The 26,431-nt window shown below is 37.0% G+C and overlaps 1 protein-coding gene across 1 annotated transcript; it reads right to left on the minus strand.

The window, feature by feature from the left end:
* Positions 1–3,080: 3,080 nt before the first annotated feature.
* Positions 3,081–15,202, minus strand: LOC140143384 (integrin beta-like protein A). The gene is made up of 10 exons (XM_072165240.1): positions 15,068–15,202; positions 14,150–14,382; positions 11,709–11,884; positions 10,160–10,260; positions 9,017–9,288; positions 8,440–8,601; positions 7,907–7,947; positions 6,847–6,944; positions 5,005–5,269; positions 3,081–3,199 (listed from the first exon to the last, which is right to left on the minus strand). Exons 1-10 carry the CDS (start codon positions 15,200–15,202, stop codon positions 3,081–3,083), a joined length of 1,602 nt encoding a protein of 533 aa, XP_072021341.1.
* Positions 15,203–26,431: the final 11,229 nt, after the last annotated feature.

Consider the following 26,431-nt stretch of genomic DNA (forward strand, 5'->3'; position numbering starts at 1 on the left):
ATTAGAAGAAGGATTAGAAGAAGCTGATGCTTCTATTAAGGACTTGACTGATGGGAAGGTAGACAAGAAAGACTATGACAAGCTGGAATCACAACTCGAGGATTTGGCTAACAGAGCAAGGAGGAACAATCTGGTATTCATAAATGTGCCTGAAGGCGTTGAACAAGGTAATAATAAATGTGCTGAACTTATTAAGACGATTATTGCTACGCACCTTGAACTTGACCTGGATGATAATGATATAGAAAGAGCTCATAGAACCCCAACGCATCTTACGGCCCCCAGAGCCAATCCCAGGCCAATTCATGTGGCATTCCACGCCTTTACTGTGAGACAGAAAGTGATTAAGGCTGCTAATCTGTTAAAACTAATCCTTATCCCGATGGCGAGGCTCAGCGTAAACTTGTGATTACGGAAGACGTCACCCCCAAGCTGCAAATTGAGCGTGCCAAGTTGTGGAAACTTCGCAGAAAACTTTTGGAGGAGAATCCAGCTAGAAAGGCCTTTGTAAATTACCCATCGTCGCTCAAAGTAATAGAACCAGATGGATCCGTAAGGCGGATAAATGCAAAGAACATTGAGTAATTGTTTCCAATATGATTCGGACTATCCGGATAAATACTGCATGCATGCAGAAAGGTAAACTTTAGGAAAACACAGGATTTGACTTTGTTTACAAACAGTTAACTGTGGTTTCGCGGGTGTTTTTACCATCTTAAGCCTGCATTAATTTGTTTTTTTGTTTGGTATGTTTTGCAAACTTCTGTTTAAGAATCCTTATCTGTGTGTTTTTTGTTTTTTTTTTAACCCAAAAAATTCCAAGATTAAAAATCGTTACCTGATATATGTTTATTTAAAAATATTTTCTGAATTTTTTCATGATTAATCTAAGATTTTGTACATACAATGCCAAAGGCTTAAGAGATGGTAAGAAACGTTCCACTGTGTTTTCGTGGCTGAAGAACAAAAACTTAATGTTTACTTTTTGCAAGAAACGCATAGCACTCGTTTTGATGTTAATGCGTGGAGTGCACAATGGAAAGGCACATCAATATGGAGTCATGGAACTTCAAATAGCAGAGGTACTGCCATTTTATTTGATGAAAATTATGACTGTGACATTATAAAAAACTTGTCGACCAAGATGGGCGTTATATAATTGTGGATGTTAAAATTTTTGATGTTATATATACATTGGTCACTGTTTATGGGCCAAATAGAGACTTGCCGCTTTTTACAGAGAAGTGGACAATGAACTTGATAATTTTTGTTGTGACAATATAATTTATGCCGGTGATTTTAATCTTGTTTTAAATGTGGCTTTTGATAAGAAAGGTGGTCGCAAACAAACAAATTTTAAATCTCAAGAAGAGATTCACAAGTGTATGGCCAAAGGGGATCTGGTTGATATCTGGCGTTTAAATAACCCTGGTAAGATGATGTTTACTTGGAAATCAAATCACCAACCACCTATCATGTGTAGATTGGATTTTTTCCTGATTAGTACAGGTTTAAAGAATAAAGTTAAAGATTCTGGGATTCAACATGGTCTAAGATCAGATCATTCTTTGGTTACGCTTTCTTTATATGGTAACGAAAGCAATCATGGTAAAGGAATGTGGAAGTTTAACACCTCCCTCTTACAGGACACTGAGTATACTAATTTGATACATGACGTAATTAAGGATATTTGTTCAAACAATTCAGAGGCATGTCCTGATATTCTATGGGAAACTATGAAATGTGTTATTAGAGGTGAAACAATTAAATATGCAAGTCAGAAGTACAAAAATATGAATCAAGCTGAAAAAAGTCTTGAAGGTGAAATAAATGATCTTGAGCATGCATATGTGTATAATCCAAGTGTTGATCTTAGAAATAAAATTGAGACCAAGAAACATAACCTGGAATTCATCTACGAAGAAAGAGTTAAAGGTGCAATGGTCAGAAGTAAAGCAGATTGTATTGAATATGGTGAGAAAAGTTCGAAGTTCTTTTTCAATCTTGAAAAATCACGTGTTAAGAGGAAATCTGTCGAAAAAATTGTGTTGGATGATGGTTCCATTATTATGGATGATAAAAACATTCTTGATGAATTAAAATTTTTTATTCAAACCTGTTCTCGACAGAGTGTGAGGATGAAAACTATATTGATACAGGTATCTTAGAGTTGGGAATACAGCCTGAGGACATTCCTAAAATCAGTGATGACCAGTGTAATTTATGTGAAGGTATTCTTTCTCTGCATGAATGTTCTGAAGTGTTGAATGATATGCAGAATGGTAAGAGCCCAGGCTCTGATGGTTTTCCAATTGAATTCTTTAAGTATTTTTGGAATGACATCGGCCAAATTGTCGTTAACTGTTTCAATTACTGTTTTGAAAAGGGATGTATGACTGATGAGCAGTGTAGAGGAGTCATCTCATTAATTCCTAAAGAGGGTAAAAATCATGATCAGTTGAAAAATTGGAGGCCGATTAGTCTTCTCAATGTAGACTATAAAATAGCAACCAAAACAATTGCAAATAGGTTGAAGAAAGTACTTCCTTCTGTAATCTCTAATGATCAGACAGGCTTTTTAGCAAATAGGTACATAGGTGAGAATATCAGGCTGGTGTTAGATATTATTGATTATGCTGATATTAAAAATATTCCAGGCCTACTCTTATTTTTAGATTTTGAAAAGGCATATGATAAGTTGGAGTGGAATTTTGTTGAAAAATGTATTAACATGTTTGGGTTTGGTGAGAGTTTGAAAAAATGGATTTCTCTTTTTTATAAAAATATTCAAAGCTGTGTTATTAATAAGGGTTTTGTTTCACCATATTTTGAATTAACACGTGGTCTGCGTCAAGGATGTCCCTTGAGTTGTTATGTTTTTATTCTTTGTGCAGAAATTCTTGCAATTGCCATTCGTAAAATGATAATATAAAAGGGATTGAAGTTAAGGATTCTATTTCTGTCAAATTAACCCAATTCGCAGATGATACTACCTTAATTTTGGACGGATCTGAAAACTCCCTTCTGAGTTCAGTGGAGACCATCACAAAATTTGGCAAAATTTCCGGTTTGGTTGTTAATTATTCAAAATCGTCCATTTTAAAAATTGGTTCTTCAAAGAATGAAGACGATATCTTGATTCCTGGCACAAAATTTACTTGGACCAAAGGCCCAATAAAATTTCTTGGTGTGAATATTTCTTTGGATAAACAAGAGATGTTTAATTTAAACTATGAAAGTCAATTGCATAAAATGAACACAGTTTTGAATATTTGGTCACAAAGGGGTCTCACCCCAATTGGCAAAGTTGCCATTATTAAGTCGCTTGCAATGTCCCAGCTTACTTACCTTCTTTCAGTGTTATCTAACCCCCCTGATGCTTTTCTTAAGAGAGTTGAGAAACTATTTTTTAAATTTATTTGGAATGGTAAACAAGATAAGATTAAAAGAGAAACAATGTATAATAAAATTGAAGATGGTGGTTTGAACATGACTAATATATTTCTTTTAAAGAGGCAGTTAAAATATCTTGGGTTAAAAGGTTCATGAACCCAGATAATAATGGCAAGTGGAAATTACTTTTTGCTAGAGAACTTGACAAAATTGGTGGGTCCGGAACAAGTAACTGGTTATGGCAGTGCGAGCCATCTAGATTTCTGATTTTAAATGTCACACAAGTAATGACTTTTTGAAAAATATTTTGGAAGGCTGGTTTAAATTGCGTGCAGAATATGATGTTACAAACAAAGTTATTTGGTTTAATTCTAAAATTAAGGTGAACCGGAAGTGTGTTTATTACCGTAGTTGGAGTTTAGATGGTGTGAACTTGTTATCAGATTTAATTGAAAATAATCAATTTATGACTTTTGAGGGTTTTAAAAAAAAGCATCCCAATGTGAAGTGTAACTTTATTCAGTATTATGGTATAATTAGGAGCATCCAGAATGCACAGTGCAAGGTTTTTTTCAATGAATGATAATGAGATGAGTGACTGTCTGTTGACTGAACTTTGGAATACACAAAGAGTTTGCAAATTTGCATATGAAAAGCTAAGACAGCAGGCATGCCCCACATCACAGGCATACTGGAATGCCAGGGTTAATGATTTTGTTGTACCAGTACCTATTGAAAATTGGAATGAGATATATACTATGGCTTTTACTAGCAGTATCGACACATACACAAGATATTTTCAATTTAGATTTATTCATAATATTTTAGCGACAAACAATTTTCTTTACAAGATAGGATTAAAAGAAACAAATTTGTGCAGTTTTTGCAAGACAAGTATTGAAACCACTAAACATCTGATGTGGGATTGCAATTTCTCCAACCTTTTCTGGAAGGAAATTATTTCCTGGATAAAAATGATCTTCATCTTTTCATAAACCTTACTTTCAAAATAGTTTGTTTTGGTTTGCTTAACGAGGAATTTGATTGTTTCAAATATTTAATTATTCTTTTGGCCAAGCGCTACATTTATAGGTGCCGGGTCGAGGAAAAGCCTTTGAGCATTTTTGTGTTTACATCGTGGGTCAAAACTTTTGAGAAGTCAGAGAGGTTTATTGCTGTTAGAAATAATAAGTTTGCTAAGCACACAAAAAAATGGGAGCCTTTGATAATTTGATTTTGGAGCTGTAACCCTTTATTTTATTAATTCAGGAACTGTACAATTAAAAAAAAAATTATTTTTTGGGCTTTTTGTCATGTGTTGTGTTATTTTGTTGCAAGGTACATGTACATTGTATGTTGTATGAATTATGAAACTCTTGATTTGTAATTACATTTTATGAATACAGTCTATAGTTAAAGTTTGTTTCCTTTATATTATAAAGTGCTTTACTGATTACATGTATGTATCTTGCTTGTTTATGTGTGTAGGGTTTGATGGTTTATTTTGTATGTTTTTCCCCCATCAAACCCAAGTACAGGGAATAAAATACGAAAGAAAGAAAAAAATGATTACTGAGAGAGATTCATATCTTTGTATTTCCATACACTTACTTATCTTTACGGTCCAGAATGATCGGTCCCTAACAGCTGAAGATTCTGGCCCACAAAACTCTAATCCTTTTGTTATCCCAGACTCCATGAGAATGTAGTAAGTTTGTTTTTCTTGTAAGGCAAGACCAGTAGAAGAAAATTCAACAGATCTGTCCAAACTGGAAAGGTACAAAGCGTCTGATCTCGATGCCACATCAATGGAATAAACGTTAGTGCCTCCACTAGTGTAGAATCGAATGAATGTTGGTTTCGTTGGACGCACAAACTATGAACAAAATCACGTTTGAGTTGAGAGTAGTAGAAAGATTATATTTCAATTTAGGAATACTAGTAATATGCGGCTGTAAAGACTGGATTGCCTTCCACAGCCAGCCCAAAGAGAAAGACAGCTCTTCTTAGAACCAGCTCTACTTAGACTCGTAGACGACCAATAAAGGTTTTGTCACCTTCCCTTACATAGGCCTTTCTGAGAGGATAGAACGTTCAGGACTGCGAGGGTATCGACCAATTTCAAACTGACCAAAAACCCGCATATGAGTGCTCTAGGAGCCCCAAAAGACGAGAAAGGAATAGAAATAGATAATATCTTGCATTACATATCAGTAAGGACTATTCCATAATTGTCATGATTGTAGACAGGATAAAAGCGAGACTGAATCCCAATTGAAGACAAAAATCACATTATCTCCATCTGCTGGAGACGCTAGTCGACCCACAGTTGTTTGATGTCATCATTTATTAATGTTTCAATTTATTAATGTTTCTAACTAAACATTACATAATTTTCAATTCTAGACCTTTACAATACCAACAACTGTCACACTTATATATACATAACCCTTTTCTGCCTTTTTGTTGTAATATTTATTCTATGAACTGTATTATTTGTGTACAAATTGAGGGCGCTATTTACATATATTTTAAATAATTCTTTCATTTCATGATAAAGAGTATTTTGAAAACTTCCTTGCTATATGATACTCATTTTTATGATGTTTTAATGCCATTTTACAAGTGTCTTGTAAAGATGCAAACAAGATTTAAGATAAATAGCGCCATCAGTGTTCAACTTGGCTTGAAAATTAATACAGTTCTATATGCCTTCAAACAATGTTCCAGTGAGAAACAAATAGCGTAGTGTTGAGTAAACTCTTTAATCACGTTTATTTTTGTATTTAAGTAAACTGAATCGGGAAGGGAAGGGCACTCAACTTTCGAATTGGCGGGCATTGAACGAATGATCCCTTTTTCAAAATCTTATACCCGATGGTCACCCTTTTCATATACCCAATGAGCCCCCCTTTTTTTTTAACAATATTTAATACAGATCAGATAGGCCCCCCTACTTCATGATGCCAGTAGGTACATGGAATCAAATTATTTTAAAAAAAAGGGTCACTGGTTGAAAATGTCGAAAAAAGTTGAGCAAAATTCTATTTTCTTTTGTTCCATATTTGCAAAATTTACGATACAATTTGTTGAAATCAGGGAAATTGTAAGTTTCCTCATAATTTTATGGCATTTTGATGATGAACATTTGACAATAACAAATGGGGTCTTTGGGTATCCGAACCTAAAAAAAGAGGGTCATCATGTGTGACTTTTAAAAAATAGGTCATCGGGTACATTTGACTTCAGAAAAGAGGGTCTTTTGACAGGTACATGTCCGTCACTAAAGTTAAGTGTCCCCCGGGAATTGAAGCTATAATATTTTTCAGGGAATACTGACGATATGCGCAAAGTAATGATAGCGCTGCAGTACAAATGCCAAACACACAAAATAGATTTTTTATATAATATAAATTTATATCAAACTATTATGAAACGTAAACAATCCTTTACCTCGGCGTCGAATTTCATGCGCCATGTTGAATGACTCGATAAAATTTCTGAACCTGGTGGTGGTTCCAAAGAGGCAGGAATGACTTCAGGTGCTGCAACTATAATTTTATAAAACAGAACATTAATGGTGTATTAATATCAATTTTTATTATAAATGAGAGCAAATTATAAATGTGAACTAATCTAGCAGATGGCTATAATGATTTGCAGATGGTTTAATGCAGTAGCGTAGTCAGAATGCTTCTGGAGGGGGGGGAAACGACTTTCAAGGGATAAATTTTGAGGAAAATGAAAAAAAAAGGACACAAAAGACCTAAAAATGTAAAATTTGAGGGGTTAGCATCCCACAGGCAGGGAGGGGGGGGGGGGTGAGTTAGGGGTGAAAAGATAGCAGGCGGAAAGCTTCCCTCCCTCTATTGGCTACGTCTCTGTAATGATAGTAAGTACAATATTGATATACGATAGTGAATTAGGCATAAGTATTATTATTAATTAATAGACTCCGAACTGTAAACCTCCATTGATTTTGTAATAATTATTGGTTTGTTGGTTGGTTTTAAATGATTCTCTCGAAGGAACTCAGCATATTATATACATATCATGCATAACGGGACTTTTGTGGTAAAGTTCTTTATGATTAGTTTCGTATTATAGATACATATATTTCCTTGCGGAAATACTCTCAACATGCAGCTAATACTAGATACAATCAATATTCTTCCGTTTTCCGCTGGCAAGATCCTATTTTGAAACAGTAATTATACTACCACAACAAACCCACGACTTCTCTAAGTCACGTTATGTTCATGTCATAAGATACTTGTATAATTATGTAAAACATTTTGTAAAAAATCGATTTAATTGACCAAAAAAAAATTCCAACAAAATTTACCCACAGGAAGACTTTAAAATGTTTGCAGTAAATAGGCCTACATCAAAAATATTCAAGTATTGGATTAAAAAAAAACCATACTCGCAATTGATATACTGATTACTGAAAAAGGTCCAACTGTTCATCCGACATTATAGACTAAGCAAGTAATAATCGTGTTATAGTTACCTCCTGCCACATATGTAACACACTGCTGGTCACTTGAGAGGCTGAAAATAAAGCAAGTTATATTTTATGTATTAAAAAGTAATTATATTACATCATTATACACATTTAGAGTTATTTTTTCCGTGTATAAAGTGGGTCATGGTTTTATTTAGGGTGTTTACCCGCGTATATCCAAACTTGTGCAAGTTTCCTGTACACACCAATCCCGGGACACCAATATCTTTATAGAAAACATTGTATTGAAACTTAAACCATATCACACTGATGAAATCAAATCGGAACACAATTAGTTTCATAATGTAATTAAGATGAAGAGACTATAATACATAAGTTGATCAGAATTCAAGTATCTGTCCTGCAACGGGGAGTAATTACATCACTAGTAACTACCTCAATTACAAGGTTGTTCTCCTAGATAGAGAACACTTCTAAACCGTGTCTACATAAATGCATGTAATAAAATGAGATTCGGTTTCAACCAAGAACAGTATTCCAGTTTAATATGATGATGATGATGATGATGATCAACATACCCAACGCTATCCGCTGCAGTAAAACAGAATATATTTTCTCCATATTGAGACAATTGTGGCGTCCATGTTAGATTGACGTAATAATGGCGATCAACTCCCTGCAATTTGCCAACATCTGATTTGAAGAATCCTATCGGTGATACAGTTTCGATAGCTAAAATGCTAGAAGGTAGAAATAAAAGCTGTTATTGAGTTCAAATATTCAAGAGTCACGAAAACCAGTCCCATTATAGGCTGTAATGTTTTTGTTTTTTTCTTTCAATTATGAGTAACAAACGCCTATTATAATTCGTGTAATTTTTAAAAGTTAATGAATGTAAGAGCACCAGCTAGTAGTTGTTTTAAAACCCTCTAACACGGGTTTTTACTATTTGTATACCGTATGATATTAAATCTTATCTTTAGCAGTCAAGTTAGCTCAATCGATAAGGCGTTCGACTATGGTGCGAGAGGTTGCGGGTTCGAATCCTGGCGGTGCCTAGTATGCTCTCGTGGAAAACCTTTTACCATTTTACATGTTTTAGGGGTTGATGAGAAAAAAATCTGTTACTATTTTAGCAGCGAAATCATTGCCTACCTGACAGATGAGTCTCCAGTTCTCGCAACGAGTGGCTCAGAGAAAGTTGTGTTTGGCGGAATACCGACACATGCTCCTGCCTTAGGTGTTGGGTCCACAAATTCCGGCGCACTGCTACAAGGGCCATCATTCGAGTACACCAGCACCAAAAATTGAAGAGGTATTTTACTGAGTGGAGTGGAAGACAACTGATGAGCGAAGTCTTCTATCATTAAAGCTACAGCATACCATCCCGTTTGATAAACTGCTTCATATCGGAGCGTACAGGTGGTCTGCAATATAAAATATAAGTTTGAAACTTGCCATCTCGCCATCTGAACAAAGTCACACTTCGAAAGAACGATTTGTAATTATCTCTCCCCGACTATTTCTTTCTTTCTTTCTTTCAATTTAACGGTGTTGTAGCTTGAATCAATACCTCCATAAAGTGTATATTTTAAAGACAATCACGTCTATTGTTGAGTTATTGTTTTACGAAGGGGAAGGTTAATATGTCACCAATGCATTCAGGCAACTGATTGTTGAATACCCCAGAAAAGCAAGACGCTTATACAATAGCTAACAATGCGCACAATCATTTCATTTCATTTTGAAGCAAAATATTATTATTATCTAAATTAAACGAAGGCGACAACATTATACAGTCATGGCAGGTGCATGCTATATACTGGATAGTAAAGAGGTTATTCACTTTACTCATGTGTGACTTTTAACAAAAGGCAGTGACGTGCGCAAAGGGGGGCGGGGGGGGGGACACGACCACCAATTTGGTTGGTCATTCGGGGAAATCAGTCATTTCCCCGGAAATAGGTGATTTCGCCCGCACAATCAGACTCCATTCGGGGGAACTGAACAACCTGGCCCCCACTTTCATTGTGCTGCGCACGCCTCATTCAAACCAAGTCAATGCACGACCTCGGAGTTGGCTGCATGACTTTGGCGGGCTATTTTAAAACAGTCATGGTTGCACAATGCACATGCAGGTATGCTTCTTTTGAAAGTCCTAAACAAGGTATAGAAGTCGCTGATAGGATAACCTCTATAGCTTCCATGAATTTACATGTATTGAGACAAGTCATATGAGTAATCACGTCGGGTTACCGGGTCTCCAAAAATGGTACAAATGAGTTGTGAAAAACTTACTTCTTCCAATAGTGAATTCGGAAAGGTTTTACAGACACCGGCGCACTCGTCACTTCCTTCAGCCCATCGGCATCTTACAATGTCTCCGTCAGGGTCATTAGCTGAAATTCAATAATAACATTACATCTTCAACAAGCAGAATGTATTCCACAATTCGTCGGCTTCATTCAATAGTCATAATAGTGGAGTAAGATCGGGTTTGAAGAAATGCCAATATAAAATCGAGTTGTGTTAATCATAATATTCATTATATTTTGTACTTGATTTCTGTATTAAAACAAATAGATTTAATCTTGATATAAACTTCAAAAGAAATAAAGACTTATTATTACTGGCAAATTAACAGAAGTACGTCAGTATGGAAAACACAATACCCTCTCACCTTACGCCACCTCGGTCGCCGTGTAATCCCTATGGCGTTACTTTTACGTCGGCTTCTTACCATAGTGGCGTAAGGTGACCTTAGGCCACTATGGAATGAAGCGACGTGATATGCCAGTATGACGTGCAATGTTTTTCATTTTGCCGATATTTCTTACTTAGTTTACTATTATAAAATGTGTATAAAGAGTGGCATAAGATGGATACGCCAATTTGGAAAAACACAAAATATCACTTTGTACCCATACGCCCAATTTAATTAATTAGTTTTTAATTAATTAGCTAATTTTGGCTGGTCAGACTTAGTAAAATGATAGAAAACATCATTCAAAACATGTGTACCAATTTTCAAAATTGCCAAAACTACCTTACGCCACTATGGAATGAAGTCGACGAATGTACCATATACGTCATTCTTTTTGCTTTCTCTATACATGTACATGTGGCAAACGACCACCATTTCACGACGACTAAGAGCAGCTGTTCCAAGCCTCAATGAAGTAGATTGTTCGGGAAGTCAGTTTAAAAAAACCGTAGTGATTTATAGTGCGCTACGCATAGGCACAATGCCTAGACCTTGATCCACAAGCCACTTTACAGGTTCTGTCACTAACCACTACAGCCCATATAATTCCATAAACCATTACACAACAACACAGGGACTTGCAGGTAAGAAGCGCACACCCTAAATATTCCATAATTGACTTTCGCAGCCAGGATCAGCTCCCAGAGTTCCCAGGGCCACTACGAGACAATTAGCAGTAAGTTCCTTCTCCACGGGAATTTCAAGATAATTCAAGAAGCGTACTAACCACTGCCAGGGTTCGAACCTGCAACCTCTCGTGTCATAGTCGAACGCCTTAACGATAGAGCAAACTTGACTCCTTCAGTTACGTACGCCTATATCATACACCTTATGCATTCATTTCTTCACGATTTAGTACTAACAGTTATTCGTTCGTTTGACAGTAGAAATGCTACCCTAATTAAATCAATTTAAGATTAAAGTAGACGTTAGAAAATTTATATATTGTCTCCAATAATGTGGATATGTAGGGGCCTCGAGATAGGGGCTCGCATACTTCATGAACTTTATCAATAAGGATGAAGATTACTCCATTCCGGTGTCAATTTCTTATATTGTGACAACATTTACAACATTTCTTACTTGGAATAACGAGTGTATGGTTACATCCATGTTGCAGACGTACAATAGGTGTGACGGCGGATCGTGGAGATGAATTAGGTCTGCCTATATCAGCCCTTCGTGTCAGATTGACCGTTGCGGGCAGAGACCACCTACCGCCACCGTCATTAAGATTAATCCAATCATTTCCCGTAAACCTGCAGATAAAAACCCGGAAAAAAGCAATAAATGGATATCATAAAACACTTCAAAATGCTTAGCTTTACCAGACTTGCACCTGCATTGCTGAAAAGTCACCCAGTTTTTTTTCTTATCCATCTGTTCGTATGGGACAGGAAATTGTCAAAAGTCTCAGGGAAAACCTTCAAAAGTCACCCATTTGGGCTACCAAACCACGGGTTTGGCAACCCTGATTAATTTGTCCTTCAACACAAAAGCATCCAACAGTTTAACTAATTCAATAAAGAAACACTCTACTGTTGACAATAGGTTCTCCATAATAATGTTGACAAATTAGTTGAATAAACAATACATGTTAATGAGAACTCTAGTAATAATGTTAATGATTTTCTACTGTGTGATATAATAAACTGCTCAAATAAAGAAAGTCCGCAGTCATGTAACCTGTCCTACACCAAACCCTGATCATGTTATGACAATTTAATTGATACGGTCGTATGCATAATCTTGTTCGCTCCAATTTGATACCAAATTTGCTACCAAACACTCTAAATTCAGAGAGATTGATACCAGTATATGAAATTTGGTGCATTTTCAAAAGTTGCAATTTAAAAACGGACCACGCGGACCTGTAGAGGTGAATAGCAGAGCGTATCCCGAAACAACCGCTAGGACATATCGATCGCATCGTGCCCTAGTTTTCATCAGTAAAGCACTGTAGCAATCCATGCGTTTTAAATTAACAATGGAATAAAGCGCGCACTTGGGATAGTCAACAGGGGCCCATCGTGGGCAAGCAAGCTTGACCAAATTACCATGCAAAGCAATTTCGACCGCGTGCATAGTGTTGATTTGCAACTTTTAAAAATGCACCAAATGCCATAAACTGGTATCAATCTTTGTCACTTTTGAGTGTTTGGTAGCAAGTTTGGTATCAAGTTTGAGGTAACAAGATTCTGCATACGACCGTATCAATTAAATTGTCATAACATGATCAGGTTTTGGTGTAGGACAGGTTATATGACTGCGGACTTTCTTTATTTGAGCAGTTTAGTTGATGTATTGACCGGGACATGGGACAAAACAGAGTATGCGAGTGAAAAATATGGCATTGTTATTTTAGACTGAAAGGCCTTTTCAGTGCTTTTGGAACTAATTAACTTAATTTGAACCCCTTAACGTGAACAAAAAAAAAATTGACGTTTTATTGGGGTGCGCTCAACCTTGTTCTTCGCATCGCAAAAGTCGGTTTTCCGAAATAATGTAAACCGAAAAAGTTTTTAGCCTTACCAAATTCGCCAGTAATTTATTATAGATTGGTCTTGTTGGTCGAAGCAGCCAACAAAAACGCAATCAAGCAATAAAACAAGGTCGTCGAGGAAGCACACCCCAATAGACATACACACATTGGTTGTATTATTGCTTGCTTATTTCTTCTTTATTCTGGGTCCATATCACTTGTTCATATTCAAAGACAAATGTAAGTATCCCTCTATTATCTCATATTATATAATGGCCCAACCATTGATTTAAAGTCAAAACTTAGAAAAACAAACTTACATATTAAATATGTAGACCTACCCAATAGAGCAAATTACAATTACAACTGAAAAAAAAGATGTGTTTTCATGTTATATACTAAGCAAACTTACAATCTGGTACATTAAAACATATACAATTGTATAATTGAAACTAGTATTCCGGGTTTTTTTATATTAACGATTTAAAGGCCCATTCAGTGATTCGCTCATCCGGACGATCCTAAAAATCATCAAAATTCAGATTTTGGTACCATTGTCATTGTCACAGATGTGCTAACATAGCCTGCTAGTGGTTCAGCCGAAAGCTGTGTATTTAAGGGTAGACTAGGTATTGTTGGTCGAACAACCCAAAAAACAAAAACAAAAATCGATTTTCATTATCTAAATCAATATATTATTGAAAAATAACACTTTGATGTTTTGCAAAAGTTCATTCTACAAATCATATACCTTGAAAACTTGTTAATGAGTTATGTACGTTTTACTAAAGTGTTTCAGCCCTCTTTACATCATAACTCAAGAACCACAGGACTTGCAAAAGTATATCTGTGATATTTAATTCTTCTACAAACTCGCTAAATAATGATCAATGCAATTTTTGCCAAAGCTCACTACCATTTGCAAGATGCTGTGAACTACGAAATCGCAACAGTTTAAAATAGTTGATAACCTTAAGATACATCAGTACTGGACACCGTAAAATAAAATAATTTGTAATACAAATTAATAACAAATGCAGACCTGACTCCAAATTCGGGAGTTGGCGCATCGTAGACAATGGAGTTGACACCGGTAGACCAATCTTCTTCTGTGCTGAAATCCGTGCAGTAAAAAGACATTGGACTAACTGATCCAGAACAGCCGGAATAGCACTGAAGATTACCCTCGCCTGTTACTAGTTGTGCTGAATCGACGAGACTTTGATCACACCTTACAGCTGAGCGTCTCCAGGATATTCGCCATGAAATTTCAACCTGTATAGAAGTTTAAAACAGAAAATGGAGGTGCAACGCTAATTGGGTTCCAACCCGATAGGACGTATTGTCAAACCAGGGATATGGTCAAACTTGTGTACAGAATTATATTTTCTTTCATAACGTAAAAGCGCTAGGTATAAAAAAAAATCGGATTATTAACTGAATTATTTTTTGCAAGATACATGTAACAGTAGGTATTATTTCCAGTTGCCATATCTTGTCCCGTATAAATGTCCAAGTCAAACACGCGCGTGGTTCGTGTAAACGGGTATCCAACCTGTAGACATCCGTTTTCCTGAAAATCACTGAAGACTTTTGTCCATTTTGTAAAGTGGTACGTGCATATTGTAAATTTTTATTTTCCGATGGCAATGTTATCCCATTATGTGCATGTGCATAAAATTGAACATATGTCTACAATATAAAAGGGCTGACGCAGATCATTGTATTATATTGGTATACATACGATGATACAAAGAACATTATTTGTCATGCAACCAGTACCATGGTAAGCATAGAATTTTCGGCGTGAAAGTGTTTAAAGAATACTTTCAGATCCACGGTGGGGGAAACAAATCAGACATAAGTGTTCTAGTCAGAATACCTTAAATTCAAAGTCACTTGGTTCAAGTTACAACACAATTAAATTAATCTTATACAATTTTATCCTGTTTCTAATTACCTGATTAGGTTCATCAAGTGAATCCCATGTAATGATAGCTCCACGAAAATGTGATGCATAAAGCGTTGATATAAATGATGAAACCCAAAACAGCAGCAGAGAAACGGACACAGTACCTCTGTGCCCAACCGCCATGTTGGCTCTTCCGAGCTTTTCTGATTGAAAAATCAAATCCTGCTCATATACAATAATTATTAGTGTTAGTATTATTCCATGATATTACTATGGTCAGTCTCTTGAAAACGAACTGAAATTTCACACGCGCGTTAAACACACACAATTCTATGCCCGACTGCTTTCAATAAATAAGTGTATCATGCGGAACTACTTTCTGTTGTTTGCTATTCAGCGTTTACTTTAAGGGCGTATTACACTAAATCACTGCGCGAAAGGTGCAATGGTGATGAGTTCCGGTTAAACGTATATGGCTACTGGAGACAACGTGGTGTCCTTAGGGACCATGTTCTTCGTGAGGTTGACATGTTCTGATTTAAATGAAAGATGCTAGCCTATTAATGACTAAAATAGATATGAAATTATACAAATCGATTTCACAAGAAAAGTAGGCCCTGTCCGAATTACTGCTAACGGAACAAGTTTTAATGCTAGTTTTGGTGTTGAAATAGCGGCGTCGATTTTCAACAAAAAAAAAAAAAAAACTGATTCTATAAAGTTCCCCAAAATTGAAGCTTAAATAAAATTTCAGTCCTTAATTAATACAGGGATGACGTAAAACAGTGAAAAATATTGTCACGCCTGGTAGAAAACGCCGTTTGAAAAAGTTGATTTTTACGTGCTTTTCAATGGAGAAGTTATTTGGTGGTTTACGCCCTTAATGATGATGTATTGGTTGCGGGGAATTCCCCTTCATTCGCAATGACTGTACTATTTTTTCATAACCTTCAACCATAGCACTAGTTCCATGGTCCGCACGTCGTGATTTGAAGCTAGGGCACGTCGAAGGCGTGCTTGGTGTGTGCACACCGTGTGTGCATCCTGTTGGCTATATTAAAAGTATTAGAAATCATAGGCTACCTCTACATTAACATGATGAACAAAAGAAGCAAAGTCAACCAGAGCTATTAAGATTGAAAAACAGAACTTCAGAAATAACAAAAAAAAGACAAACGTCAAGACGAGCAAGACAATATATGAAACTTGAGAGTTTTTTTGAAGGTATTAACTCATGGTGCATAATGGAAATAACTTAATGCCACTCCTCTATACCCTTCTGTACAATATGTAGTTGAAATTCCGCAACGTCAACATTTGTCCGACTGCCAGTGGGTATGACGTTGTTTTGGTGTCCATAGTTTTGTTTTTGATGGATATTGCTTCTCAAGACCACCAACTTCAAAAATAAGTTTACTGGAACTATGTCAGCATTGAGTATTTTGAGATATGGCGGGTCAAAGTTAACACAGAGGTCAAAATTCAACTTGCTCAAATGCTGTTAAAAAGTTCTTTAAATTATTCCTCTTGTCATGGCGAGTATACTTTTACCTATCTCAGACATTCTCTTCTGGAGTTATAAGCAGAAAGGTCAAAGGTCACTATTTGACCACCACAGGGATCAAGCACGAATCACATGGTTTTATTTAAAATAAAACCATATTAACCATAAAAACGAATAAAAAACAGATATTCAAAATTCCCGCGCCGAAATTGTCTAGCGCAATGATGTCCCAATAATTCAATGAAGCCTGACGACAAATGAGCACAAATAACCATTGCTTCCCTGACACCCCCTCGAACCACTTCTCTGGCAACCTCCGCTGGCTTAAAGAAGTGTTCCGATGTATTATAGTGAGGCCAAAAAAAAAAAAGGTTTGTCTCACGAACATTTGCCAAAAAAGCTAAGTGCTATGCTTTTTTTTTTTTTTTTTTTTTGGTTTAGAAGCTATGCTAATGCGTTTTTTTTTTTTTTTTTTTTTTTTTTTAGCCTGAGACAAATGAAAATCACAAGACAGGTATTGGAAAACTACAAGTGGTCTTACAATGAAAGAGAAGCAACAAATTTACAATGTTAATATTCTGTAACTGTATTTTTTTTGCCTTCCTAGAGCTGATCACTATTAAAAATCAGTGCAAAATACAAAGTTACGATACAAATGTTGGTATGAGCGAGATTTGATGTTTCCATAGAGGTGAATATTTAGAGGGCTGAGTGAGCTTTCGGTACTCTATCGAGAGGTTTCTTCAGTTTTCACATTTTTTACTCCTCTATGGACCGATCAATTCTCGCTCATATGTACCAACCTAGAGTACAATGTGGCTTTTTGTTTCAAATTGTATCTATTGTGTTGGTATGCAGAATGCATATTGAGTGTAAAAATACAATGACCAATTGGGTCATCTAGTGTTCATCAAAGTACAAATGTGTGTTTTAGTTCTACTATAGTGGCATTTCTATCACTTGTTCTGTGAACAATTTTAACATAATTTTTCCTTGAAACTGCTTTTTATATCACTGCCACATATACTGCCTTTTCACAATGTAGAATACACAATTGTAAATATGGTTTAAAAATAAAATATGTACCAAGAAACTTCAATCTGTGTGAAGTCTTTGCATTTAAAGTGTCCCAAGCATTTCAAAAGCAATTTTTGTGGGGAAAAGTATAAAGAACTCTTGATACCATTTTTCCAGTTGATATCTCAGGACTCAACCAGTCAATTCATCAGAGCCGGTCGACATTGTAGGTAAAACGGCTCAATTGCCGGAAAATACGGGTTACAGCTTCGCCCCGACACCAACTCATTTTTTAGGGCATTCAGAGTAACCGAATCGGCGCACCGATGCAGTGCCCAATTCCTCAGCACAGTCCCCCTGTTTTAACTATACGAATACGAACAATCATGTTGAAATAAACGGTAAAAAATTCGTTAAAAACAGCTACAAAAATACAAAAATTTATGAAAACAACATGGCTTCACTCGATCGCAGAGTTCTCCGTAGGCTAAGTCCTTTTATATTGCATCCACTTTGCTTCGTCGGCTTAATACGCTCCGTGCCGTTGCAAGGATGGCGTGAAACTAGCGAGACTGAGGCTACGGTGTGGGTTACGGGCTATCTGCAACACTAATGGCATACGCGCTGTCTGACATTTTCGATGGTTTTCTGACATTGAGGAATTCATTTTTACTACGTTGGTCGAACTATCGGGAACCGGAAAAATCGGGGAAAAAAAAAAACCTTTAAAAAGGTGGTCAGCGCGTAGACAAACGCGCTGTATCGCTTTCACATACTTATGCGCGCGGGTTCGTGAGACAAACCTTTTTTTTTTTTTTTGGCCTGATTAAAACTGCAGCTTACTTACTTACTTGCTTAATTCGAGTGGTGTCCTCGAACTGTGATGGCTTTCCACAACTTCCTGTCCTCCATTGCTGTCTTGAAGTCTGCTGCCTCCAGTCCAGTGTCATCTTCCAGAATGTCAATGTAGGTCAGAGCAGGTCTTCCAGGTTTCCGCCTCCCATGCTTGGGTATCCAATGAACCATTTTTGATGCGGGCTCCTCACTTCTGGAACAGTGGCCAGCAAACCGGGTTCTTCTTTTCCTGATCTTGTGGCTTATTTTGGGAAGATCTCCATATAGGTCTGCATTAATTATGTTCCTTCCAATGCACATTCAGAACAGTTCTTAGCATGCGGGTGTAACAGCCATCCAGACCTTTTGCAAGTTTAGGGGTGATGGTCCATGATTCGCATCCATAAAACAGCACCGACTCCACTGTTGCAGCAAAGATTCGAAGTTTGAAACTCCTGGTAAGAGTTGACATCCAGATTTTCTTAAGTTTACTGCACGCCCTCCTTGCTGCTGCGTTACGTAACTTTACATCCCTTTCTGTGCTTTTCATCCAAGCGCCTAGGTATTTGAAGTCATCTACCTCCTCTAGTACTACACCTTCATTTGTTGTGATGTCTTCTCTCCTGATATTGTAGGACATATACTTTGTTTTACTTCCATTCATCTTCAGGCCCACTTTAGCAGCTGAAGTCTCCACTCTATGAAGCAGTTCTTGTGCTTGGTGTATTTCCTCAGACAACAGTGCAATGTCGTCAGCAAAATCAAAGTCTGTCACCACGACTGGGCCAACTCTCCTACTTCGCCTCTTTTCCAGATGGAATCCTAGCTCCTCTTCGTTTCCTTCAATAGCTATTCTCAGTGCAAAGTCGAGGACAATCACAAACAGGTATGGGGCGAGGGTATCCACCTGCTAAGATTTCAAACAATTCTGTTTCACCATCTGGTGATATTACTTCGGCTTTTGTGTTTTGGTACATTCTGCCAATAGTTTCAACAATGAGTTCCGGAATACCGTAGGCATGGAGTATCTTCAACATCTTGCCTCTATGGATGGTGTCGAAAGCTTTCTTGAAGTCGATGAATGTTATTATCGCTGGCAGGTTATGCGCCTTTACCTCTTCAATCAGCCTACGCAGTGCAGGGATGTGTCCAACAGTCGTTCTACCAACTCTAAATCCATTCTGATTTGTTCTCAGATGCTGGTCAATTTCAGGTCTGATCTATTAAGTATCATTCTGTTGTAGGTTTTGGCTACGATGGAGGTTAGACTGATACCGCGATAGTTGTTTCCGGAACTAAGATCTCCTGTTTTAGGGATAGGAACAATATTAAGTATGGACCATTGATCCGGTTTCTTCCCTTTGAGATGTGCGTCATTGCAGAACCCTAACACAATGTCATCTAGGTTGCATCTCTTCAGCACTTCTGGAGGTATGTTGTCCTCTCCACAGCTCTTTCCCTCAACCAAAGATGCTTTAGCTTCTTCATATTCTTCTTTGTCAAATGGCCCCACTTTAATATCAAGCTCGTCTAAAACTGGTGTTATTTCTTCTTCCTCATCACCAATGTCAGGAGGACTTCCAAGAAGGCCTTTGAAGTGGTCGTACCAATTGATGACCCTTTCACTTTGTGTATTTCCCTTCAACTGACCTGTACTGCATGCCTTTCTTCCAGTGATGTCGTTGATCAGTTTCCTACTTTCACCATGTTTGGAGTTGACATGCGCTCTGTCAATCTCTTGCAACCTGCCATTTAGGTCTGCCTCGATGACTTCATTGTATGCATCATCAAGGTTTTGCAGAGTTCTGGAATTATCTAGTGACGGCGAAATTGAAATGCCTTTTATTTTATTGCATACCATGTGACTGCTTCATGGGAATATAAACTTAATAATGGGCAATATTTGGTCTTGAGTGAAGATTTGCCATTGCTGGAAATAGTATCCTCAATGGCTCCGTTTCCGTTACTTCAATTGACAGTGCGGAGTACTGAGATTGCAAATGGTGATATCTGGGAAAGCACTACCGAGATTCAAATTTGTGAATGTGCCCCAACTACAGGTAGGCATTTTGGTTCCAACAGCACAGAATCGTGCAAATCATGTAAAGTTGTCATATTTGGCAGATGAATAGTATTAGTAATAATAGTATTAATCAATCTAGGCTATGGGGACAGCACCCTCATTTTACTGGAAAAAGGTAATTGAACTTTGCACAGAGGGTCAAGTTCAAAATTACTTAGACCTGTTAAAAACTCACAATCTGGCAATAAGGATTCAGAAAAAGTATAAGGGATCTCAAATTATTTGTCTTGTTGCAAGAAATAAAAAGAACAGAGAACCGTTTTTTACTTTTTAGGGTGCTTTCTTATCCAGAAAACACAACAATTGTCAATGTCAAATGGACTCAACAGAACTTTTAAAATACGAATCAATGGGTATTGTCCGATTTTGATGTGTTACGGAGGTAACGAAACATCCTAAACTATTATTTTTTCAGATTTATCATGGAAAGACAAATAAACGATCATTTTCATTAGAATCGGAGCATTTTTCATTTTTTGCTCCACGTGGAGCCAAAATTAGACCTATGACGTCAAAATGTAACATTTTGGGCATAACTCCATAACCGTACGTCGTAGATAGGTCAAACTATACTTTTTCTAGACTGGAGGAACACATTGCTTGTGTTTTCACCAATTCTAAGCAATTTTGAACTTGACCTCTGTGTAAAAGTTCAACGACCTTTTTACCAAATAAGTGTTAAAATGCCTGCATAGCCTCTAATGATCAGTGATGTTAAGTACTGTATCTAACAAATACAGCAAATTTAACATGATTTGTACGATAGACTTTACAGGAATTTATTGGACTATAATGAGGATATGAATGTGCATAAATGACCAAGTTTGTTACATATGTTGGATTCATCATGCAGTTATTGTTAACTACATGTATGCACACAACACAGGGGCACTCACAATAGGCAATTGAACCCTACTGGTAGCGCTGTGTTGTAGCTATAGGAGATGAACTTGGCTGTATTTGGAAGATTGGTGTCACGAAACCGTAATAGGTACACATTTGTCAATCAAGTGTGGTTTATTCTCTACATGTCAATCTTTAAATAATTAGCATAGTCCTTATAATAACGGGGGACCGCCTTGATGAGTAAATGACAGCAAACCAGTGAAAAATACCCCAAAAACTCGGTCAGTGGAGCTCCGCTCGTACATGTCAATAGCGTCATTATCGATTGGATTAGTCGACCGTAACGGACAATTCGATCGCTCATTGGATTAATATTATCACGTGGTAATAAATTTGCATTCGAAATGTTTGTTTCGGATGACCTTCATTACAAGGTTAGAAAAGATTTGCAGTTTGCTGGTGATAGTTATGAATCCATTTTTGTTGAAATATCATGCGACAATGATAAGAACATCATTGTTGGTACGATTTATAAATCGCCAGATACCGGTTGTAAGGAATTCTTACATATGTTAGATAAGTGCCTTGACAAGATTATTGTTGAAAACAAGCAAGTTTACCTGATGGGTGATTTTAACTTCGATCTTTTAAATCATGCTACACACAAATCTACTGCTGATTTTCTTAACATCATGTTCTCTCACAACTTGCTTCCACTGATTGATAGGCCAACTCGAATTACACCGCATTCTGCCACATTACTTGACAATATTTTCACAAACCATGTTGATAATGTTTTTCCTTCAGGTATTCTCTATTATGATATTTCTGATCATCTACCGGTTTTTCATCTCAGCAATTGTAACATGCACAATAGTCGTTCGAAAACTATCAGGACCCGTAAAATCAATGATCCGTCGATTGCTAATTTTGCATATGATTTGAACCAGATCGATTGGGCTCCCGTTTATGATACTGAGAATGCTGATCTGGCATATAACACCTTCCATGATGCCATAAGCAACCTTTACAACAAACATTTTCCATTGTCAAATTCAAAAATGATGAAAAAGAATGAAGTTCCTCGCAAGCCATGGATCACTGCAGGCCTGTTACGCTCTATAAATAAGAAGCAGCGTCTCTATAAGCGTTTTCTTCACAAGCCTAACGCTGTTAATGAAAAGCATTATAAGACCTATTGCAATGTCCTTACTAATATAATGAGGAGATGTAAACGCAACTACTACACAAATGTTTTCCAGAGTCACCGTACTAACCTAGCGAAAACATGGCGTACAATCAATGAGATTCTTGGAAAATCCAAGAATCAGTCATTACCTGACCATTTCAACAACAATGGTATTGTTATTAGTGATCCATCTGACATTGCCGATTCATTTAATGAGTATTTTACCACCATTGGGCCAAAGCTTGCAAATTCTATTCCTCATGTAAACAATCATAATATGCATTCTTGTAAATCTAACTTATCAAATTCTTTCTTTTTTATCCCAACAGATCCAGAGGAAATACGGAAAGTTGTTGCTAAACTCAAACTTGGAAGTGCTGGACTTGATGACCTAAACCCTATGGTCTTAAAGCAAGTTATCCACATCCTTGCTCTGCCATTATCTCACATCTTCAACATGTCCCTTCAGTCTGGTATAGTGCCCGGTAAACTGAAAATCGCCAAAGTCATTCCTATCCACAATAAGGATGACCCTCATACATTCTCAAATTACCGGCCCATCTCCGTCTTACCTTATTTTTCCAAGATACTGGAACGGCTTGTTTACAATCGCCTCTATAATTACTTGTCTCGCTACAGTCTCCTTCACAATAACCAGTTTGGCTAATCATTCTACTGATATGGCCATTGCCCATCTTACCAAAACTGTTTATGATTCCTTGGATAAAAAAATTCCAACTGTCGGTGTTTTCATTGATCTGTCAAAGGCGTTTGACACGATTAACCATGATATCCTTCTCAGGAAGCTTAGCACTTACGGGATAAGAGGTCTTACCTTGTCTTGGTTTGATAATTATTTGAATAACCGTCAACAGGTTGTGAACTTCAACTCCCGACTTTCATCACATCTCCCGATCACTTGTGGCGTGCCACAGGGCTCAATCCTGGGTCCTTTGCTCTTTTTTCTTTATATTAATGATCTCTCCCATGTATCCTCCAAGCTTTCTTTCCTACTTTTTGCAGATGATACAAACATCTTCTTCTCACATCGTGATATAAATACCCTGGTTGCTACCATGAACACAGAATTAGATAAAGTTGCTTCATGGTTTCATGCCAACAAGCTTTCGTTGAACGTAGATAAAACTTCGTTCATGCTTTTCACCACCAGAGCAATGAAAAATAAACTCCCTGCTGTTCTTGATATTCGCATTGACAACAAAGTTATTGATCAAGTCTCTCACAAAAAATTCTTGGGTATCATCATCGATGATAAACTATCATGGGCTGATCATCTTTCATACATCTCAAGCAAAGTTGCCCGAAGCGCGGGTATTTTATCTAAGCTTCATTATGTCCTTCCATCTGTCATCCTGAAGTCACTCTTTGACACCCTCGTGCTCCCCCACCTGAGTTATTGTAATATTGCTTGGGGTAGAGCTGCGTCTTCACGCCTAAACCCTCTCTTTAGACTTCAGAAACGTGCAATCAGATATATCACCAATGCTGATTTTCGAGCACATACTGGGCCTTTGTTTGCCAATCTTAAAACTCTTTGTCTGGATGATATAAATGAACTTTATACAGCTATCTTTATGTTCAAAGCTCACAAATGCTTGCTTCCTGCACTTTTTGACAACTATTTTCATTATAGTGCTACAATTCATAGTCATAATACAAGGCGTGTGAATAATTTCTATCCGCCTCGTGTTCGTTCTAATCTTGCTGCTAACTCGATTAAGGGAGGTGTAATGAGCGTGAACCTGGTTTGGATGCAGAGGGAGTGTGCCTGTAACAGACACAGCCACCAGAAAAGGACCAGCTCAGATCGCGCGCCAAATAAGTTTGCAGTCCAGAAATTTCATTTTTTCTCAGCCTTGCAAAAAATAGGCAGAGGTGGGAATCGAACCCGGGACCTCGGTGTTGTAAAACCTACTACGTTACCACTGAGCCAACTGACAATCAGCTATGAGAAGTTTGATAGTAATCCTTGATATTGCTGAATAGAATAAATCAGTACTGATAGGTCTATTTATCTAATGTACGATGTTATTCAAATTGGCCTATAAACTAGGAATATAATGTGAAATGACTATCAATCGATCAATCAATCAAGTTGTCAAGTTATCAACAATCAATAATAAACCGACGTAGGCCTATCATGGAATATTACTAACTAGGCCTACTAACTAATATACCAAATAAATAAAATAAATAAATAAGTCAGTAAATAAATAAATAGGCATAGGCCTAAATAAATAAATAAATACATAATGCAGAATGCAGTTAGTATTTTAGTTGCAAAATTCCAAACATTCTATTCACACATTCTATTATAATTTTCTGCTATACACGCAAAGGACCTGTGCCTTTAATATGTCCGCGCCTAATCAATAATGAGTCTTTCACCATGCTCACACACCATGTTAAACTATTGTATCCCTGCAAGTATTATCTACTGACCAAGTCCTAACAATGAATGAAATGGATGCTATAACGTACCCAATCAAGCGATCAAGGTCATATCAGGGCGTTATACAAAGAATGGTCAAAGGTCAACGTTTCCAAAGAAGTATAGTAATAGATGTAGACACAAGCTTTCGTGCGGGAAACATAAACACATAGTCGTCAGTCGTGTGGTTTTTATGAGATTTGATACGGCGCTGAAGTCTATTGGCTGTCCCAAAATCAGTACCAGACCCGGTTTCCAGACGGCAATGTGTGTGTTGTTACAAGGAACGCAAACTCATTTTATCAATGAGTGAACCACATAGAGGAATACGACATCTATCGTGAGCCAATCTGCATTCTGTTGCCTGCAAAAGCCGACGATCAAGTAAAAATTCTAAAAGCAGCGTGACTAGATATTTGCGTTAATTTCATGATACGTGTAAAACGCATTGAAAACGCCAAATTGCAGTCATAAAATATATAATATTAGTAAATCACCCAATCGAATGTTAACGTAGGTATGTGGAAAAGAACTGCAATAACAATAACAAACTATGTGCCCAAAGAGTTGTCTTTGGCATGTCGCTTTTTGAAATATGATCAAAAATATCAAATTTTGGAAAAACGCCCCAAAATTTAAAACAAACACGAACCTTCCAAAATAAATATATATTAGCACTCGGCGGCCCAGTCACTACCTGCCGCTGTGATTTGGGGTAACTCATTGCTTCCCCTCTCCAGATACCGGAACTTCAAGGTCGCTCATACCCCAGCCCTAGTGCATGGAGTTAACATTTGGAACTCCATTCCCATTTCCATCCAAAATGCCACATCCACAAGCTCCTTCAAACATCATTTTAAGAGCAATTTGCTTTCTAAACCGGTTTACCAGTAATTATTCTTTGACTCCTGTTCACATCTTATTTTTTTGTAATGTCTTGTCTTGTTTATATTTGTATTTTCGTTTGTATTGTTTGCCGGCAACCCGCACCCACGAGCTTTCTTCCCCCCGTGTTGCCCCACAACTTTATTTTAGGTTTTTTATTGATGCCCCTCTTAATCTTGTCTCAGGCCCACTCTTGACCTGTCTCTTGCCTTTTAATAGGTTGTTTGTTCTTACGTGATCGCATTTGACTGTCATCAGTGGGCTTGTGATCGGATTCACTACTTTGCTTTGTATGTAATTGGTTTGAAAATTTATGGCATTTGTCATTTATACTATGTATTTTTGAAGTTGTGAAATAAATGTTTCTTGAATTGAACTTCTTTAATTGACAATAGATTACTATAATGGTTTAGTACTGCATATATTGGTTTAATCTTCACTAAGCGGGTTTATGGCTGGAAAGTGAATTTGCTGTGGACATCACTGCACTATGTTAAATATATAACCCTATGCAAAAGAGACTGTCATAGAGAAATAAGTTCACCCACGAATAGAAAGACATTATTGTAATATTATTTGTTTAACATAACATATTATTATAT

This window comes from Amphiura filiformis, unplaced genomic scaffold, assembly GCF_039555335.1.
Source record: "Amphiura filiformis unplaced genomic scaffold, Afil_fr2py scaffold_21, whole genome shotgun sequence".
Lineage (NCBI taxonomy): Eukaryota > Metazoa > Echinodermata > Ophiuroidea > Amphilepidida > Amphiuridae > Amphiura > Amphiura filiformis.